The sequence below is a fragment of the Eschscholzia californica genome, unplaced genomic scaffold (assembly GCF_041429995.1).
Source record: "Eschscholzia californica isolate CP2 unplaced genomic scaffold, dmEscCali1.0.p SCAF_3, whole genome shotgun sequence".
Taxonomy (NCBI): domain Eukaryota; kingdom Viridiplantae; phylum Streptophyta; class Magnoliopsida; order Ranunculales; family Papaveraceae; genus Eschscholzia; species Eschscholzia californica.
This window is the reverse complement of record NW_028238420.1, coordinates 23,284,667-23,306,273: the sequence shown is the minus strand read 5'-3', so window position 1 is coordinate 23,306,273 and position 21,607 is coordinate 23,284,667. Positions and strand designations below refer to the sequence as shown.

Sequence of the window (21,607 nt, the reverse complement as noted above, 5' to 3'; positions counted from 1 at the left end):
GAAAAGAAAAATATCCAGATTTAGTGGGAATTTTGGATTTTCAAAGAAGTTGTACTTTCCCGCGTCAGATTGTCAGCAAACGTGAGAACGTCCCGTCCAAGGGCAAGAGGGGAAGAAAAAAAAAATACATTTGGCCCTGAAACGAATTTGTTAGAAAAACCGGACTAGGCTCCCATTTACCATCAATTATTTGGACCCCTTCAGTTTTGGCTGGTTTTTGGCAACAATTGAGTCCATTATTAACACTAAATGCAGGGAAAAAACAAAGGTTCAAACATGGAGACCTCCATCGACACCATATTTAAAGATCAACGTTGACGCCTCTTTTATTAACCTCAATGAGCCAGCTGGTATTGGTTTTATTATCCGAGATGCAGAGGCCAACTACGTCATAGCTGCAGCGGATTCAGTGCGAGGTCAGCACGCGGAAGAATGCGAAAGTATGGCTATACTATCCAGTCTTTTATGGGCTATCCAACTACAAATCTCTCATGTTCATTTAGAAAGCGATAATCAAGCATTAATCCTCTTCCTCAACGGCAATAGTGTAGGGATTTACTGGCAATCACAAAGAGTCATACAACAGATTATAGATATCAAAGACAAATTCACAGGAATCATCTTCTCCCACGTTTCTAGAGAATGCAATACACAGGCAGACGTTATAGCTAAATGGGGTCGAAAATATTGTCAAAAGAAAATTTGGAATGTTGTTCCCTCTTTTATTTCCGATGTTTAATTGTTTTTGTATGTGACGCTTTCCTTTAATGATATTTCTCTTCATCAAAAAAAAAAAAAAAAAAATTTGAGTTAAGAAATGGATATTTTAGAAATAGAACTTTTTAGAATGCTTAACTCAACCCGAAAAAACCTTTGGTTTAATAATGGGCTAGAATATATTTATGGAACAACATTATTAACACATATGACTTTAGACCTGAAGTACTAAAAAGAGTACGCTTTTGGACTTATTTTCAATTTGAAGTTTTATTTTAGGTTTAGAGTATTTATTGGTTTAGGAGTGGATATGCATTACCTTCTAGTATTCTCAGTTTCTTCACATTCAAGACCAGAACTCTTTGTACTCTCAACTTCTGTTGCACTTTTAAATCTTTGATTTCTCCATAATGAATAGAGTTTCTATTTATACAACAAATATATAGCATATTTTATTCCTGTGGTTAATATTCTTTCAACAAATTTTGAAACTACCAAAACAAGAAATGAAAATGAAATGGATCTACCTAGTCCACAAAGGAGTCTTGTTGTATATTTGTTGTACTAATTAGGTTGTCTAAATGCTTTTTTTGTAATGAATAGCAAATACCTAAGCAAGTTAATGCATGAACCAATGAATCTGCCTGGTTTTTATTTTTGAAACCTACTATTTGTCGAAATACTACATAATTCTTTCCTTTATCCTAATTTTCATACCTTCCTTCATCTGAAGGACAACTGATGGTTTTGCCTCTATTTTTTGACCTTCCAATACTTCTACATGGAAATTGAACAGAATAGCAGAAGCTGCTGATTTCATTAATACAAAGGCCATATCTTTACCTATACAAATCCTTGGACCAATGTTGAATACCATTAACTTAGACATTGCTTCACGGTCTAGCTTCCCATCCCCGTCGATCCATCGTTCGGGGTTGAAGTCCAAGCAATCATTACCCCATAACGATTGCATTCTTCCCATCGCGTAAATTGATATTATTATCATCATTGTCGGCTTCACTACCGTTCCGTCTGGTAGTACTTCTTCCCTTATTGCTTCTTTACGGATTAGAGGAACAGGAGGGTATAACCTTAGAGCTTCACACAATGCGGCATGAAGATATACCGTTCTTGTTAGATCATCTACATTAAACACCCATGGCCTTTTTATTTGAAAACCATTCTCTTCATTATTGTTCTTTAAGAATTCAAGCTTTAGTTCTTCTAATATCTTTGCCTCAACAGATGGGTTCTTTGAAAGCAACCAGAAGAACCATGTGAGAGCAGAAGCGGCTGTATCGCGTCCTGCAAAAAGGAAGTTCATGGCAGTGTCAGTAAAGAACTTGTCATTACTTATCGAGAAGAATTTGTCATATTCGCCTTCCTTCAGACTCATGTATATTTGCAGCAAGTCACTTGCTTTTGTTCCTTTAGCTATATCTTCTTTTTTCCTCAGAATGTATTGTGACAGGTATTGCTCAAGAATTCTCCTAGGTTTTCTCATTTTTCCCTCATTTCCGATTGCTAAAAATCGACATAATTTCCACCATGAACGAGGCACTAAATGCCTATATAACACACCCTCCGTAATTTCATCCATGGCTTGTGCAAATGGGTGGGGTGGAAAACCTGTAGAAAGATAACTAGGGTTTCTGCCAAAGATAATGCTAACAGCGGTATCAAATGTGTACCTCAAAAACACATCTTCTAAATCCACAACTGCAGATTCATTAGCGATATTTTCTAACAATGGAAGTAGTGCACCATGCACCATCTTCTGGGTTGTGTTGGCAATGTTTAAGCGGAAATCCTTCAAAGCGAATGCTGTTCTTGCAATCCTCCTTTGAGCATGCCATAAATCCGAATCAACGTTGAGAATACCATCTCCCAATAGATCGAATGTCTCTGAGAAATCTGCTCCTTTAGGGAAATTGGAGAAATTAGTTTTTAAAATATACTCCACGTTACGAGGATCACATGTGAAAATTATGTTCAAACGTGCAAAAATTGGTCCTCTTAAGAAAATTGTCCTTCCGTAGACGTTAAAAAGATCAACCATCCAATCGTGAATACGGTACTTATTCAGTAAAATTGATGGAAGCATGTCTACTACAGGCCAATGCACCATGATTTGATTCTTGTTCATTTTGAGATACCAGTACCACATGGAGATGGAAATCACTAAGAAAAATAAAAGTAAGTAACAAATTTCAGTCTGACTCTTTAAATAGTATCCTAAATAGGGCAACTCAAAATACATTTTGCTCTCTTGTGAGGTTTGAAAGAGGAAGAACGTTTCCTAAAACAATTTGAAGTTTTTATAGATAAAACTCATCTATGAACTTTTTTTGTTTATTTATGAGCAAGTATATGTGTAATATGTGAGTTCTCTTTTTTTTGAAACAGAAAAATTGGAAACTGGAAAATAGAAATTGTGAATTAGTGAAATCTAAAGAAAGAAAACTATCTTTTAGGGAAGAGATTGGGCTGCACCATGCATCATTTAATAATCAAAATGAGTGCGAAAGCCGTGGAGCTTTAAAGCTGCTTAACCTTTCATTCGATGAGCATTGGTCATCTGCACCACAAATTCATGGGACAGAGAAAAAGACGTGAATATCATTTTAACTGGAATGACTCCAACAGATTATATATTTCTGGCATCATGAAGTTTACATGAACTGTTGGGTAGTATTTTCTTCCTATGAGGTGGGATGCCGCTTAGTTTCTTACAAAATGTTAAGAATAATTCGTAGTAGTATTGTGGGATAGATACATATTAACAACGAACCTATCTATAACAAAGACTAGTTCACAGGGGCGGAACTATATGAAGACTAACCCAGGCTATAGCCAGAAAAGAGGGTTATCACATTTTTCTCACGTTTCTTTAATTGTGGCAGTAAAACACAAAATCCTCAAGGTCAAAATTAGCCCATTGATATATCGATGGGAGACTCGGTTACATGGAGAAAGGACTTTTACAAAAAACTATTGGTTAATTTTGTTTGACCAAATTTACTTTATTTTGTTACGAGATGCCTATCTGAGAACCCCAAGAATAATTAAAGAAAATATATTTTGGTCCTCCACATCCCATATTCATGGGACAAAGAAAATGGTGTGACTATCATTTTCAAAGAAATCATATATTTCTGGCATCATGAAGTAGATACATGAACTGTTATGAAGTATTTTCTTAGGATCTTAAAATATGTTGATGAGAGTTCTTACAAGTATTGCCGAATAGGTGCAAACAATGACTAGCTCGTGTCCTAAAAGATGGTTATCACAATGTTCTCATGTTCCGTGGATTGTGGCAGTAGAACACCAAAATCGTCTAGGTTAAAAGTACTAGGCCTTTGTTATGTGGATCGGAGACTCGATTATGGTCCTCCAGACCCCAAATTCATGGGACAGAAACAGATGCGACTAGCATTTTCACTGGAATGACTCCAACAAATCATATATTTCCGGTATCTTGAAGTTTACATGAACTGTTGTGCAGTATTTTCTTCCTATGAGGTAGGATACTGCTTAGGATCTTCTGAAAAATGTATAGGAGAAGTCTTAGGGTATTGTTGGATAGGTACAAACAATGAACCTGTCCAAAAAAAGACCAGCTCATGCCTGAAAAGATGGTTATCACATTTTTCTCATGTTACTTGAATTGTGGTAATAGAACACCAAAACCCAGTAGGTGAAACTTAAACCCTTGTTATTTGGATTGGATGCTCAGTTACATGAACAAAAGACTTTTACAAAAACTTTTGGTTAATCTTGTTTGAGAAAATTGACTTTATTGCACAAGGGAAGTTCATCCACTTGAGTACTATACAATTTAGTTTGCCTTTGAACAAAAACCTTCTTCTTTATCTTTGAACCTCACACAAGATCAACATGTATTTACATTCCACTTTACTCTCTTTGGGGTACTACTTAAAAAGCAAGCCTCAAGCTTTCTTACTATTATTATTTTTCTTTCTGATATCCATCACATACTTGTATGTCAAAAGGATCAAGAATCCATTGATATTGCACTGGCCAATTCTAGGTATACTCCCGTTACTTATACGAAACTCACACCGCATTAGCGATTTGACAGTAGAGTTAGCGAACGCCTGTGGAAGAACCGTGTTTGTAAGAGGACCACTTCTCACAGGTATGAATTTCATTGCTACATGTGATCCTATTAACATTGAGTATATTCTTAAAACAAATTTCTCCAATTTCCCTAAAGGATCAAACTTCATAGAGACCTTTGAACCATTAGGAGACGGAATTTTCAACGTTGATTCAGATGTATGGAAAGCTCAAAGAAGGATAGCTAGAATGGCATTCGGATCAAAGAAGTTTCGTTCTAATATTGATAACACAACCAAAAGGTTGGTGCAAGAAGCTCTTCTTCCATTGTTAGAACATGTTTCTAAACATTCAATGGTTGTGGATTTACAAGATGTGTTTTTGAGGTACTCATTTGACACTACTACTTGTCTCATCTTTGGGATAAATACTAATTATCTTTCTATTGATTTCCCAAAGAACGGTTTTGCAGAAGCACTAGATGAAATAACAGAGGTTATATTTTATAGGCATATAGTGCCTCGTTGGTGGTGGAAATTATGTCGTTTATTGGTAATAGGTAATGAAAGAAAAATGAGTAAGGCATGGAGGATTGTTGATCAGCACTTGTCAGAGTACATTGCAGCAAAGAATGAAGATACCGCAATAGGAATAGAAGCAAGTGACCTTCTGCAAGTATCTAGTAGTCTTAAAGATAGCGAATACCATGAGTTGTTACAAACAAGCAGTTACAAGTTTCTTAGAGATACTTCCTTGAGCAACCTTTATGCCGGACGTGATACTACAGCTTCTGGTTTGACATGGTTCTTCTGGTTGATTTCAAAAAATCCATCGGTTGAGACAAAGATCTTGGAAGAACTAAGGCTTATATTATTCAAGAAAACTGAAGGTGTAGATGATGTTAAAAAGAAGTGGCCTTGGGTGTTTGAAATACATGATATAATAGGGATGGAGTATTTTCATGCAGCTATTTGTGAATCTTTGAGGCTATATCCTCCAGTTCCTTTCAACCGAAAAGCAGCTCTAAAGGAAGACGTGCTTCCAGATGGGACGGTGGTAAAGCCAGGACAGACAATCATACTATTAAACTATGCAATGGGAAGAATGGAATCGGTATGGGGGAAGGATTGCTTGGAATTCAAACCTGAAAGATGGATTGGCGAAGATGGAAACCTAAATCATGAAACCATGTCTAAACTAATGGCATTCAGTACAGGTCCACGGGTCTGTATCGGTAAGGATATGGCCTTTCTGTCTATGAAACTAGCAGCTTCCGCCATTCTCTTTAATTTCCATGTCCATGTTTTGGAAGGTCAAAAAGTAGATCCAAAGTCAGCAATTGGACTGCAAATGAAAAACCAGTTTATGGTTAAGTTCAAGAAACGGATTGTGCAATAACTCAAGATGTATTAGTTATAAAACAGATAGAGAAATTTCTCATATGATTCAGCTGGAAATTAGTATGGGCCCGTGGGTATATAGACCAAAATAATGTTCAAAAAGGGTTTAGGGTCCAATCTTGTCAAAAAATGGATTTTTAGTCTTTTTACTCTTGGGTCTAAAAACCCATACTATCTATAAAATAATTCCATTCGTGTCCCAAACCACTTTCACGGGATTTTAAATTTTGGGGCCGGACCGAAAATTCCAACAACTTAATTAACCGTGAATTTGGGATAAATTATAGGAAACAAAATCGGAACTTTCCCAAAAGGAAACGTTTCCAAAAATCCTAACCTAAATCTTCGAAACGCCATAACCAGAAACTAATCAAACGCTGAAAAGAAGGAAATCAAATTTGGGAGTGATTTCGGGAAGGGAGATTTTATAGGGCCCCCTCATTTTTGTTAAAAGGCCTCCCCTCAGTGATAATTTAACAAGTAACATGGTTCATGGGGAGGCCTTTTAACAAAATTGGGGAGGCCTTATAAAACTTCCCTTTCGGGAATTTATTAGCAAAAAACAGATGGAACCTAATCATAATTTCTCTCTCCTCTAAACAGATTTGTAAATTAAATTTATTTTCTCTCTCTAAACTTTCAGATTTTGAAAAAGAGTGTATTTTCTGAGATCAATTTAGCGTGATTTGGGGGTTAATATACAAAACGTATATATCACTTTCTCTCACTTAATTTTCAGATTTGGAAATAGTATATTTTTCTGGGAACATTACAACAACATTTGTTTTTGTTTTTACTCATACATAAATACACATCGAATACAATTATGAAACAAATACGTAAATTATTTGTTATTTATGACGAGGAAACCAACATTTGTCATGTATACAACGTAATTTATCAACTGTACGTGTGTCATGTTCAATAAATTACAGATAATTTCTTTTACATTACACATCGTTTACATTCTGTTACAAAAAAATCGTTTACACTATATTGTCGTAGAGCATATGTAGTCTTGAGCAGGACAAACAGCATTTACACTATATTGTCGAAGAGCATATCCAAATGCTTTTGCACCACCAAGAAACAAATGACCAACTTCAGTAGGAAATTCCATAAGTAACAGCAAAACTACAAAAAGAAAACATATACATTTGTCAACAAAACATATAATTTACTAGAAACGACATGTATAATGGAATAAATTATGCATACTGTTTGTTAAACTTCATAATGTGTTAGGAGAGAAACATAACTTTAGTTTGAATCACAAGGTCACTGTTATGTGAAAAAATATGTATAATGTGCAATTAATTACATATAATTTTTGGAACATTTATTGTACTATAAACAACAACTGTTTTAGGGAAAAAATACGCGTAATGTTGAATAAATTATATATAATTTATGCAGATTTATAAGATGATTTTGATATTATTTATAAAATATGTATAATTTGTAATAAAATACATATATTTTACATTCTGTTATAAAAACATCGTACAGAAGATGTTTGCGTTATGTATGTGTTATGTTCAGTAAACATTATGTAATGTTGTATAATTATATATCGTTTACATTCTGTTACAACCAAATCGTACTAGATCTTCTCTGGATCAAAAATGTTATGTAATTTATTGTAAACGATCCGTAATTTATTTTAAATTATATATCGTTTGCATTCAGTTATAACAAATCGTTCGATATCTTCACTGCATCAAAAATTATACGGAAACCTTGATGAAGATTTGAAAAAATGATCTAAAAGTCAAATTTGTAACCTAAAACTACTAAAAAGTAACAAAGTACGTAGAGACAAACACTTTTTAATCGAATAAAATGAATTGTAAGGACGGATTTAACATTAACATCATAAAATCGGTTATGAATCTTAGAGAGAGAAATACTAAATAATGATAAAGATTTGATTTGATGATACAGAGATAAATTTGATTATAATGAAATTCATGAACAAAGTTAAAGATGAAGATGAAAAACATTAAACAGAAAGGAAGAAACTAAAACCATTAACATTACCTGAAAAATAATATTAAATCTGATTCAGAATCTGTTTCAATGGAATGAAAAATGACTTTTGTAATGTGTTTTACCTGATAAACGATGAAGAAGATGATTTCAGTTGGTCTAATGAAGAAGAAACAAGATTTCTGAGATTAATGAATGATTATCAAACGGTTACTTTGTTTAGAGAGAGAGAAAATAAGCAAGTTTCGGTTACTAAAGATAATGAAGATCACAGTTACTTAATTTGTTTAGAAACGTGATTGGAGAGAGAAAGGTAGGAGATAAAAATGGAAAAAGATATTTTGGATTTTAGAATGTAAATCAGATTTTATATATAAAGAAGGTTAGTATAGGTATTATAAATTAATATGTATTATAGGGATTTGTGTTTTCTCTCTAGATGACACCAAATGGACTAGATATCACTACAAAAAATATGGTCATTTGGGACGGTTTTAAACTGTCCCTAATAGTCATAAACTGTCCCAAATGTCCATTGGGGACAGTTTCAAAACCGTCCCTGTTACCGGCGTCCCAAATAATATTTGGGACAAATATAGGGACGGCTAGATAACCGTCCCAGATTCATTTGGGACAGGCAGCAATTGTCCCCAATAATATTTACCATCCGTCAACCACCTATCTATTTGGGTCGGTTTTGTTTCACTAATCTGTCCCGAATAAATATTCGGGACAGAAGATTAACCGTCCCTAATAAGATGTAATTTACAAAAAAAAAAAAATTTAAAAATTTCTAGCTATTTAATATAAAATGTATTCAATATTGTTCCTAATACAGAATAATCAAAATTAATTACATAACCGGAAGAGAATGTATTTTTCAATCATTCTATATACCTATATCCCAGATATCAACAGAAAAAATACATTAAAACTATGCTATTTAGTCTCTATGAATCGTCAAGATATCCAATCCGCTTCAACTTTGATGCTGCCATTCCAAATGCCTTCAATAACGATCGAAGAGTCTGTAGTTTCCTGTCACATATCACACATAATCAACAGTAAGAAGATACCTTTGTAAAAACTCGAAAACGATAGATAATCCAATTGGAAAGATGCAGAAAAAGGAAAAAAACCTAAGCAACAAAATTGACAACCTATGTTACAAAAGAAACAAAGTATTGAAGTAAAGAAGACATAAAGTAACATCATCCATGAATAAAGGATATACATAAAAAATAGAGTAGATATTTAATTAGAAACACCTACAAGTCACATTTGAAACGAAATGGGCAACCTATGTTTTAAAACAAGTAAATCCGATCACATAGTGTTTTATGATACAACTGCTACATAAGAAAACAAATACTTAGAGTTAGTATTATTCAACAAAAGGAGGACATCTAAATGGGTTGAATGGGTAAGCATTATGAAGGTGTCCATGTTTCATAGATCGTATTTATGTAGATATACTAGTTAATACCTATAAAGGTGTCTATATTACACATGTCATATTTATGTTTAGTTACATGGTGGTGTTGGATTGGTTTCAAGCTTTACAGCTTAGTTACAAGGTGTTCAACTAAGTGTCTCTTACGTATAATCTAGGTTTAAATCTAGAGAGCAACAACTCAAGGAGAATATGTTCATAACTAATTAAATGAGTGGATGAACTTGGATCGGTAGGAGTACTTCCAAACGACAACTCAGGTGTTGAAACATGTCGCTGCAAAACGATTATATAGGTTTGTAATATTGATTTTGTAATGATATTAGATCTTAAATCGTAATTATTTAGGATTATACCTCTTTGTTGTGAAGATTTCTCAAGTAATCCTTTATTGCTGCTAGTTCTGGATCGTCCTCATTGCTATTACGAGATTTGGTCGTTGATGATTCTCTCCAAATAGTTTTTGGAGTGCCTTTTCCGTAACACCGGATAAATCCTCTACTTTCAGGTCCCATAAACCTCCGCAAATATGGGATCAGGTCCATCTTGTTGTATAGGTATCCCGTCTTGAGTATTCTTGGCAACTCGGTCCCTCATTTCTTTCTTGAAATATTGAAAGTACAAAAAGGGATTAAAACATGTTTATAAGCAAATTGTATAACATTGGTTAATTTACTCGTTACCATCTTTTCATCCGCCTGAGTTGTTACTGGTGTATTATCCTTTTTCGTATGTGTTTTGATGAATACTTCTACTTGAGTAGCTGGTGTACCCGTTGGTGCAATTTTTTCAGGATCTTCCTCGATCTAAAAAAAGCCATTATGTTAGTACATATATATATATTTAACAAATTTAATTATAATAAGTGTTTTTCACCTCGATGGCATGTTTTGCATAATTCTTCGAACCACCAGTGTGTGGCATTGTAAGTGATGCACCCGAAAAGGTTGCAAACCCAAGCGGAGGTATCAAGTAGTAATCCGGCAAAGCCGGGATCGATCCAAGGATAGGAAGGTAGTTTGGATATCGAGGGGTCTAGTTCACCGGTTTAAGTGTCACTCGCCTACTTAGACAAAAGCGGAAAAGAATAAAGATAAACGGAGAGTTTTGATTGAATAAGCAACAAAAGAATAAAGCAAGTAAAACTAACTAGGTTATCAAAGTAAAAGGGTGAGGGAGCGAGTTGAGAATAAGATTGACTAAGAGAGTTGGGTGAGAGAGGTGTTGAGGGTCTAAGAATCCGTAAAGGCGATCTTACGATGTACGACCCGATCGAATGTGTCGATACAAAATCTAAGCTCGACTCCTAATATAGATGTCTATAAGCACTACGTATATCCATTGATCATACTTAGTCAAACAAACGTCCTAATCGGTTAAACCCGAGTCATCGAAGGTGTTGTCTAGTCGCCTAACTATGTGAAGTGCATGACAAGACACATGAAATTTTGACTTAGACTACTATCGATATCGAATACTTCGCTTCATCTATTAACTATGTGAGGTGCATGACAAAACACATGAAAATACGATGGAAACGATAATCGAACTAAAAAGAACATCGATTTATTATCAAACACTCAAACATACATACATCATCGCTTAATCGAAATACATCATCTTTTAGCCTCGACAACAAATAATTAGCTAACCATGGAGTTATTTCACATTAAAGCAAATGAAAGAAGAGAATTAAATAGCTAGAGTTTGAGAATTCCCCTTTCGATTTGATCGCAAAAGCTATGGTCGATGGAAAGATAAACCATGTAGTTGCAGCCGATCTTCCTATAGCAGAAATATGGGTCCCCTTAGCAGTGAAATATTAGCTCCCCTAGCTAAAATCTTGTTTGCCTCATATCCACTTCATCTTCTTCCCCAAAATAGTGTACTCCATGAAAGCTTAAATGAAGCTTTCTCTTTCTAAGAATTAGAATCAAAACCAAGTGAAATCAACCCAAAATTATTAGATTCAATCCTTTCTCACTCTAGAAACCTGGATCTAAAAGAAAACAAGAAGATTCAAGAATAAATGGTGGTAGAAAGATGAAGAAAAGTTGAAGAAAACAAAGGAAAAGAAGGCTAGAAGAAAGGGTTTGAAGGGGGGGTGGTTTGGCCGGACCAAGCTAGCTTGTTTCCGGCCAAGATACTCGCCGGAAAGCTGTTGTTCGGCCAGCAGTAGCACTGCCTGAACAGCAGCTCGGCCAAGCTCCCCTCTTGTCTCCTTTCTTCTTCTCCTTTCTTCCTTCCCTTCTTCCCTTCCTCTTCTTGCCTCTCTCTCTAACTCCCACCAAGAAACACTCTCCAAAACCCTAGAAACTTGATTAAGAAGATGATAGAATGGCTGGTCTTTTCATCAAAAAAAAAGAATGGCTGGCCTCTTTTGTTTCTCTATCCAAAAAGTCACTTTACCAAAATGTCCTTGGGCTTAATTAAAGAGGGTGCCTTCAAGATCATCTTCATTTCTCTTATCTTCTCTTCTTTCTTATTTCTTCTTTGTCATGGGCTTGGGCTTTGGTTGTCATTTAGAAACCAAGAGGTGCCTCCATATTATGTCTCTAATCTCTAATTTTCTGAAAAGGACCAAAATGCCCTTTGGCTTCTTTCTTCGATAGCTTGTCCGTCCTAACTCGTCCTTGACTTCCGTTTTCACCGTCGGACTCGTCCTTGACTCCACTTGTCATTTGATTTGCTTGAAATTCTTTTCTCTCATTTTGGGCACATGAAATGATAGCGGCTAATGCTTCGTTTTATTCTAAATAACATGCTAAACTCCAAAATAGGTACCTAACATGGAAAACACATAAAAGATTATCGATGAGACTCGAAAAGGACTAATTAGGCTAAGTTAGGCGCTCCAAATGTGACATTTTCGTGTCACATCAAGATCCCCAAACTTAAATTTTGCTAGTCCTCGAGCAAATAAAACAAAATAAAAGCCTAACTCACTTTCGGAGGCATCCCGGTTGCATTTAGCGTATGCAACAAGCCTTTAAACCCCTAGGTTGCCCCTAAAGGACGAGTGTCGTCTTGTGAGGGTTTCCATAGATGACACCCACAAACATCGTGGTTTCAAATACACAAGGGTCCAAAATCCAAATCATAGATAAACATGGTTCATATAGTAAAGGGTTTAAGCATGTTAATGCATAATGAATCAAGTAAATAAGCTCTTGTAAAAGCTAAAGGCCCCTTCACTAATGATCTTACCTTAAAGTGCCAGTGTCATACCATAATGAGCAACATCTATGTTCCGAAGCCACAACGCCTTGATTCTTAGTTTAGTACATTTCGCCTCGACTTCGGCCTCACGGGCATACACTCCAAATATGAAATCACTCAAGAATGGTTCGCTCGTATGTGTGAGTGTGATCACTAACATGGACTCAACATATAAAAAGGGGTGAGGACAACATTTTGGAACGAATGATCTTCGAAAAGGAATTAACGACTAAATAGAGTGGGGAAGCTCACTCGCCCTTCTCACCCATTCTACCCTCTAAGAATGTCTTCTAAAGGTTAACGGATACTAGAAATGGATGATGATGGTAGATTCCCGAGAATGTCGAACTCTTCATGATAGAACCTCTTAAGCATTTCCACATTCTTTTCTTGCTTCGAATACTTATTCATGAACAAACACACATATATACAATGAAATCACTCACACAAAAGAGTTAACATGCTCAAACATAACATAAACAATTTTATTTCATTTTTGCTTTCTTTTTCTTTCTTTTATTTTTTTTCCCTTTTTTTTCATTCCTTTTTTTGCTTTTTCTTTTTTTTTTCATAACACAAAATCACACAAAACAAAATACAACACACATAACTCTATTCTTGCAATCAACTTTTCATTTCATACTTGCTCTTGACATTCTTCATTCTTTCTTCTCACGTCTTCATTCTCGGGATATAAGATGATGGATGGTGATGGAGTATCCGCCTCCCTCTAGTTGGCATTCTTATCGGGTTTCATGGACTACAAGGGCAAGGTTAATTCGCTATCCTAATGTCACTCCTAGTGGCTAAGGAAGTTGAGCACACGAGATCAAATGAGCTCTTTTAATAGTTACGAGGTTGAGTAGCTCTTCATTCTACTCGACGTTAGCGCGGAAGAGTACACTCGAAGGACAATTTAGGCTTTGAGCTCTCACAGGGGTTAAGTCTCCACTAATGACTACTCTAGGTCTCTTAGAGATGTTTCTTCTTCACTAAGATGTTACTCCCATAGCATAACACAAACACTCAAGGACTCGACTTTCATGCAAATACCATTAGCAATCACAAAACTCATTAACTCGACACATATGCATCAACATTCTTAAAACTATCACTATAATCACATGCAAATCTACTCAAAATGTTCAAAATTTTCAAATTTTGGCTAATTTGAACCCTTTTGTCTTTGAAACCCATGGTCATACATTGGTTATGGTCATATCCCGCATCCCCAAACTTAAAACTAACATTGTCCTCAATGTTCTAAGCATACACTCACCAAATGAAAAGAGGCACATCAATTTAAAGAGAAGAGTGGAGAGATATTACCATAATCGAAGGAGATAAAAGATGATACTACCAAGGCTCATGTATAAAGAGGTTCCAAGTTGATGTTAAGCTCGCGCCATCCCAAAACTTGGAACAAACCATGCCTTAGAAGTAAAACATATAAGAAATGCTCCTATAATATCCAAAACATAATGAGAATGAAGCACATAAAAGACATGACCATATAAAGTCTACCACTAACACGGGTATACACGATTGCATTGAGCTACGCAATTAGTCTTTGATTCTCTTATTTTCACACAAGAGCACAAGTTATGTCTCGCGGAGGGTTTCCAGAGATGTTACCCACAAACATCAAGGCCCATCTTAATCGGCTAATGATCATAAAGTAACAAACGGAAGATTTGGGGATTAACCCAAAGAAAACTATATACAAATGCTAAAAGTCTCACAAAAATATTAAACCAACGAAGTGTACGTGAGACTAAAAGAAAAAAGAGACCATCCCCAAACTTAGTGGATGCACGGTCCACTAAGTACGCATAAATCCGGCCAAGAAGATGGCCGGAAAAACTAGAATAATCCGGCCAAAGAAAGTGATTAAATCCGGCCAAAAGGAGGCAAAATCCGGCCAAAGCTTGCCTTTCCCGAGCCGGTGCATCCTGTCCCGTGCTCATCCCTTGCTGGTCCGAGCTGTTCCGTGCGTTTGAAGATCCCGAGCTGCTGCAAACAGCAGCCTTGCTGCTTGTGCCCCTTGCTGTTCCTACCGTCCCAGCAAGTTCCCAAGCATCCCAAGCCACGCAGCTGCTTCCCGAGTGGTCCTATGCCCGTCCAGAGCTGATATTCCATGAATCCCGAGCAACTCTTCTTTAAAGCACGAGCAGCTGCTGTTCCCCTCTTGCCCCACCCGAATCGAGCTGGCCAAGCTATGGTCGACCTTGGTTTTGGCCGGCCTAGCTTGGCCGTCTCTCTCTCTTTCTATCCCTCTCTTCAAGCCTCTCTTTCTCTACTTGCAACACCAAGAACCCTAAAGTACTAGCCTCCTTTTCCTTGGTGTGTCACTTGGTAAAGAAGATCAATAGTAGATAGATCCCCTTGACCCCTTTCTCTCACTTGTGTATACACAACCCTAGACTTAGTCAAACTTGACCAAGTCTTAGATCATTTGACTTGGGCCAAAGAGAGGGTGCTCATAAATTTCTCTTTGTCTTGTTCTTCTTCTTTTCTTTTGTGGGCTTGAGTTGGACTTGGGCTCTTGCTTCAGAAACAAGGAGGGTGCCTTCATACTTGATCTCTACAAATCTAATTTCAAGAGACGACTTTCGCTTCCATCTCCTATAATTTCTCCGTCCGCATTTCGGTTCGACTTCCGTTTTCACCGTCGGACTCGTCATTGACTCCTCTTGTCATTTGATTTGCTTGAAATCTTTTTCTCTCATTTTGTGCGCATGAAATGATAGTGACAATTCGCTCCTCCGATTTACATATTTATCTCCAAATATGATACCTAACAAGAAAAGTACATAAAATATTATTTATAATACTCGAAAGGGACTAACTCATCGAAGTTAAGTGACCTAAATGTGACATTTTCACGCCACATCACCTATGAAGACTCTGAAATGCAAAATAGAATTTATGGGAAGTTTGTTGATTGGTTCGTAGACATTTCCGATATTCAGGAGACATAGGTACGAAGTTAGAGATCGAATCGATAAATACTTGAAGTCTTCCGAAGTTAGAGAATTTGCTTTTAAGTTTTCATGATTTTGTTTTAATGATTCTTTTTATTTACGAAGGTTCTTAATATAAGAACCTAATGTTTCTTTTCGGTTTTGGTTATTCTTCCTTATCCCAGAGTATGCAAATGAGGAGGAATTTGGTCGTCGGTAGGCGGAGGTCTTTGGTGATGCAAGGACTGAGGCAGGGGTTCTGAATCCTTTATCCAATATGGTTTTATAGATAATGAAATGTGCTAGATTCTACAGTTATATATGCGTCATTATAACTAGAGTTTAGGTAGCATGAAACTCGATTTATGTGATGAACTGAAATATGCTTGAAATGTTTTGATGCGATATGAGAAATATTTTCGAACTGATTTTAAGATGATTGTGAACTACTGGGGATTTTCTTGTATGAACCCGACTGCGGATTATGTCAACCTACGGGCACGTAGCCATTGAGGGTAGGATGACAGGTGGACACGGTTGTGACTCGTGTGAGACCGGTGAGGTGGGCGACACTAGTCATGAGACCTGTGGGAGTAGAGTGCTTCACTTGCTGGCCATTGGTGCTCGTGCCTCCAGCTCGAGGCTCAGGGTCGTACACCCTGACCGCTCGCCTGGGAGGTGACATTGATTGGGATCCCTCTGCTTTGTGGCGATATGACTCTTGGTTGTTCCACTTCCGTGTTTGATAAGATAATGAATCGAATGAAAATATTGGTTTTGATATACGAATGAACTGATTTGAATCGAATATGAGAATGTGGTTTTCATATACGAATGACACTGATTTTGAAAGATCGCATTAGATGCATGACAGGGTACCGAAGAGAATGAGGTTCAGGTCCTTCCATGGTAATTGGGGGACGGCTCTCTTATTCGAACTCGGTGATCAACAAAACGTATTTAGATACTTAAGGTATATATGTATCATGAGGTAAACTCTTCAATGATTGCGGAATCTCTTAGTGGGAGAGGGGCTTACCGGCTAGGGGTAAGTCTCTTTCTCGAGGAGACGTAGTGCATTAGCTAGTGCCTAAATGGGTTGGTACTATCTAACGCACTCTAGGTTTTCCTGAGGAACTCTCCTCTTATTGGGAGCGCACCATGGGTGGGCAGCTAATCACTGCTATTGCTTGCTAGATTAAGGAAAATGGTTTCGTATATAGTATATATGGTAACTGGTTTGATAACTCGTTTTGTCATGATGTTTACAACTTATTAAATGAACTTTTGCAAACGTGATGGGTTTTGGATTGGTCTTCTACCAGAATAACTCGTGTCGGTGAGTATTCTGACCCCCTACCAGTTGTCAGTGTGCAGGTTCTTCATTGTAGCCTCGAGGCGGAGTGTGTATTCTAGCCGGTGATCTTGTCTGACGAGGCTAGTGGAGTTTTGTCGTTTTATATGGTTTTTCGTTATTTCCAAGTTATGTATTTATTGCAGAAACCAAACTCTAATATGTATATACGTAAAACTTAGAGTTGTTTATAACTTGTATCGGTGTTTTACGAGGCGTTTGAATGTTTGTGGTTCGGGTTTCGACCCGAACTGAGTTGGGTTTTTTTAGCTTCCGCTCGATAGTTTATCTCTTTGTGTATGCGAATGTATGGTTTGCATGACAGATTTTGCAGGTGCGACCGGTTTGATTTACAGAGGAGACTCTGCCGGATTTTAGTCTCGCTTGTGAATTGTCGGGGCGTGGTCGTGTCTAGTTTGGGACACGGGGCGTCACAAACTTCTTCCTAATTCACCAACCCTATCCTTAGAGTTCGTATTAGAAGAAGACGTCAAGGCAATTACCTCGCCACTGAGGCGGTGATCAAGGCCATCCACAATGATGGACATCTAACGACGGAGGTCCCTGGGCCAACCAGCAATGCGAGCTCTCACTTCAGGAACAAGGGGAGCCTTTCCCTTTCTAGCCCCGGAGGAGCCACCAACATCAGCTCTGGAGGGAAACGACCCTGCCTTGCATCGAGAAGTCCCCCAAGGTTGGAGCCCTGAAAATTGAAGCAGGGTCAAGTAAGAGAAGAACACACCGAAGAATATTTATATGCAATGAAAACCAAAAGAAGTAGGTTATACGTAACCTAAGGAACTGTGGGAGTAACTGGGCTACCCGGTTTGCGAATGAAGATGACAGCAGAGTTCTGATCGCGCCTACTAACAATAATCCTTGTGCGAACTTTCTTAACATCAGAAGAAGATGGTAGGCACCAGACCTGGGTCGTTTCCTCAACAAAACTGAAAAACAATAGACAAAATACAAACAAAGAAAAGGTTGAAAAACCAAAAACCAAAGCAAGATCTTCAAATCATAACTGAAAAAGTAAGGATAACTTCATCGTGAAGAAGAGCCTGAAAATCGACAAGCTCAGCAAGAACAATCCCCGAGTCTCCTTTGTCCAGGGTATTAAGAGCCGTCAAACAGTCGACGTCTCAATGACCAAAGGGGATCTTTGGAAAAACAATAGGTGAATCAGAAGAACGAACAACAAAAATAAAATCCTTGGCTGGATCTAAAGGACGAACAAAGAAATATTGTTCCTTATAATCCTTTGGAGTAAAAGGAGCAAGAAGAAAGGGCTTCGAACGAGAAGCAAATTAATACCAAGAATGGTCAGTGGTCTCCGCGATGAAGATCTCATCAAAAGCATACAGACTAACCTCCAGTTTCAGATGTTTTTAAATCAAGAAGAACGCCATAACAGTCAACACGCCATTAGGACTTAACTGAAAAGGCAAAAGGGCGTAATGGTGCAAAACCTCCATAAAGAAGGCCCCAACAGACCCAGTTTAAAGAAGACCTCGTACATTCCGTCACGGCGATCGGATGTTAGATAAATTATTTCTTCCAGAGTAAGAAGAAGAGACTCGACATTCTCGGGAATGGAGTGTTTCGTACAAACAAGAGCCAAGTTGTCCATGGTCATCCGACTAGGATAACGATGTTGACCAAAGAAACAAAGATCGGGAGTAAGGGTAATTAAAAGACATGATCAACCGTAAAACGGCCGCAGATCCATGAAATTTTGGAAACACGAATAAAGCACGGACACACGGCGTGTTGTAGCCTAAACAACGCCGACTCTTTGTCATCGCAAGAGAGAACTTCATTCAAGTAAAAATAGGCGGAAAAAACAAAACAATCAAAGCAGAAATAATTCTTTATTTCAAAACAACATATATTACAGAAGAAATTACAGCGAAGAAAGGCACAAACAAAGGCCTCAAAGCAAGTCGCCGTCAAAATCACCACATAAAGGAGAACAACGGAGAACGAATCGGTCGCGCTCAAGAAAAACGATAAGTGCGGAGCGACTGCAATGATTGCCCGATGTAGTATACTTTTTCGCTATCGCCCAAGACAATGAGGACCTGTGGGGATTACCATTCCCATTATGGAAAATTTACCCCTTACCATTCCCATCATGGAAAAATCATTTGAAGAAATCTTCGGCCGAAACTCCAACAGGGATCTCACTGAAAATTTGTTGAAGATCAGGAGCTAACAAGTTAACGAAAGAACCGTTATAAAAAGTTCTTAAGGATAACTTAAAGCCAAAGGAGGCTATTTATAGTGGAAGAAGAATATCAAAGGGCTTTCTTGGAGAAAGAAGACATTCAGGAAAAAGAATAAAGTACCTCGGTAATGCACCAAGTCATAATGACCGGGAGTCAAATCGCAGCTAAGGACTGACCAACTCAGAGAATAATTAATGAGACTCGAGAAGACTCATTCGTACTGTTATGACAATTGGGGATTGTTATGATCGAAATCAAGTAATCCAAGAAAAACAATAAGAAATAAAGAACAATCACACAGAACTTAAGAGATTTACGTGGTTCGGTTGGTGAGACCTACTCCACGGTGACAACGACGCGATGATTTCTACTATGATAAGCAAACAAGTAACACAAGAGATTCATGAGAATTAAACACAGATATCTGCAAGGGTTTTAGTTTATATAGCCACTAAAACCCTAATCCCACTGCCTCACCAACTCTCTTTAAGTCCGAAATACACATGGATACGCTAACACTAATAACCGACATAAGCTTAGCTCTGCATTCCAGCTTTGCCTCAGAGATCAGCTCTGCCTCAGAGCGCTACTTCGCATGTCAGTTGTGTCTCGGTAATCACCTCCGCTAACACTAATTACCATTGCCTTGTCAGCAGGTTGCCGGGTCGTAAACCGGGTTAGATATCAACCCATATTCAAGCAACTTCAATAATTCTTCACCTTGACTTGAATATGTTCCTCTTGACTTAAATCTGCCACCATCATAGCTCAGCGGCTCTAAGTCATCGTCGCTCCAGCCCTGCCAAGGCTTGCCCACCAAAAGGCTCAACATCTGGAAATCCCAATCAAGTCTAAGCAATGCTTAAACTTGAAAGTTGTAACTGCCTTGATCAACATATCCTCTAGATTATCTACCGTAGACACCTTCTTCATCGTGATCTTCCCTTCTTCAATAACGTCATTGATAAAGTGATGCCTGACGTCAATGTGTTTAGTTCTCTCGATACATTTGATTTTTTGTCAAATGAATCGCACTCTGGTTGTCGAAGTAGACTTTTGTCACCTCCTTCCTGAGGCCCAAATCACCAACTAAACCACTCAGCCATATTTCCTCCTTCATTGCCTTTGTTGCTGCCATTCAGCTTTTGTTGTAGACAGAGCTACTACCGATTGTAGCACTGCTCTCCAACTTATAGCACTCTCGCAGAATGTACACATATAGCCCGTCAATGACCTCTTTCTATCAAGATCCCCCGAAAAATCGGAATCCACAAATCCAACTACCGAACAAGAAGTGTCAGCCCTTCTTGCTCATGTCAAAAAATGGCCTTCCGTTATATCAACATGAAAGAGGGAGTTGATGCATGACAACCTCCATTATGATTGAATATTCTATTACTTTGATGATTGAATATTCTATTAGTTTGATGCATGACAAATGACTCGAAAACCGCTCTGACTCTCAAGAAAGTCATGGTGTTCTTTGCGGCAAAAAGATTGAATATTGATTAAACCTTTTTGGGGGCGAGTTATGGGAACTCTCTGTGTTTCTTCTAGATTTTTGGGGGTAGAAGATGATGTTCCGGATGTCTTGTGGAAGACGATGTGGGGGGGCCTTTTAATAGGCTTAAGAGGCGGCTGTGATTGCCATTGAGGGGGTTGTGATTGTCGTTAAGAGAAGTTTTTCCTTTATGTTTATCTCGTATCTAGGTTAAATAGAAGTTCCTAAGTTTCGGGATCTTTCGTAGATATCCTGCCGAGGTAATAGATCTTCTGGAGAAGTTTCCTCCTTTTAGACTCGTGAAGTCCAAGCTTGCTTAAACACTTTGAGATCTGTTGGTTGTCGCTTCTACCCATTTGGTGAATAATCCACGACTAGCTGTCAGCTCGTTGGGATGTAACCGATATTCGTTGGCGTGTTTTTGACAAGGTTCACAATACTTGGTGTGCTTCATACAATCTTTCAGCATTCCTGGCCAGTAGTACCCGACCAGGACTAGCTGCATGTGCAACGTTCTGGGGCCTGCATGATTTCTCGCGGGGCCTCCATACGTCTCCAACATTACGTATTCTTGTTCGTCTTTAGTTAGGCACCGCCGCAACGGGTGGATTAGAGGCTTGCGGTACAGGAGTCCTCCTAGTAATGTGTACCTTGAGGCATTCCTGCAGACCTTTTTAGCTTCGTTGAGGTCTTCGTCCAG

At 37.8% G+C, this 21,607-nt stretch overlaps 1 protein-coding gene, 1 long non-coding RNA gene and 1 pseudogene across 3 annotated transcripts; 1 reads left to right on the top strand and 2 right to left on the bottom strand.

Annotated features, from left to right (window-relative positions):
* Positions 1–1,399: 1,399 nt before the first annotated feature.
* LOC147549102 (cytochrome P450 86B1 pseudogene) lies at positions 1,400–2,845 on the bottom strand (annotated as a pseudogene).
* A 1,248-nt stretch (positions 2,846–4,093) lies between these two features.
* On the top strand, positions 4,094–6,242 carry LOC147549101 (alkane hydroxylase MAH1-like). Of its 2 annotated transcripts, none has more exons than XM_086665052.1 (2): positions 4,094–4,879; positions 4,958–6,242. In XM_086665052.1, exons 1-2 carry the CDS (start codon positions 4,618–4,620, stop codon positions 6,196–6,198), a joined length of 1,503 nt encoding a protein of 500 aa, XP_086521178.1. In that variant the 5' UTR covers positions 4,094–4,617; the 3' UTR covers positions 6,199–6,242. The 2 variants fall into 2 exon arrangements, with proteins under 2 accessions (XP_086521178.1, XP_086521179.1); XM_086665053.1 differs by having other exon boundaries at positions 4,435–4,879; positions 4,991–6,242.
* Positions 6,243–9,138: 2,896 nt separating this feature from the next.
* Positions 9,139–10,573, bottom strand: LOC147549100 (uncharacterized). Its single transcript, XR_015236618.1, has 4 exons — positions 10,519–10,573; positions 10,326–10,448; positions 9,999–10,245; positions 9,139–9,227 (listed from the first exon to the last, which is right to left on the bottom strand). It is a non-coding gene; the product is annotated as an uncharacterized LOC147549100 (long non-coding RNA).
* Positions 10,574–21,607: the final 11,034 nt, after the last annotated feature.

What these genes read in the sequence shown, in the direction of transcription:
- LOC147549101 (XM_086665052.1), top strand. Translation starts at nt 4,618, where the DNA reads ATGTATTTACATTCCACTTTACTCTCTTTGGGGTACTACTTAAAAAGC. An exon ending in AAGAGGACCACTTCTCACAG is followed by an intron (nt 4,880 to 4,957) that starts GTATGAATTTCA and finishes ATTTCCCTAAAG; the next exon opens with GATCAAACTTCATAGAGACC.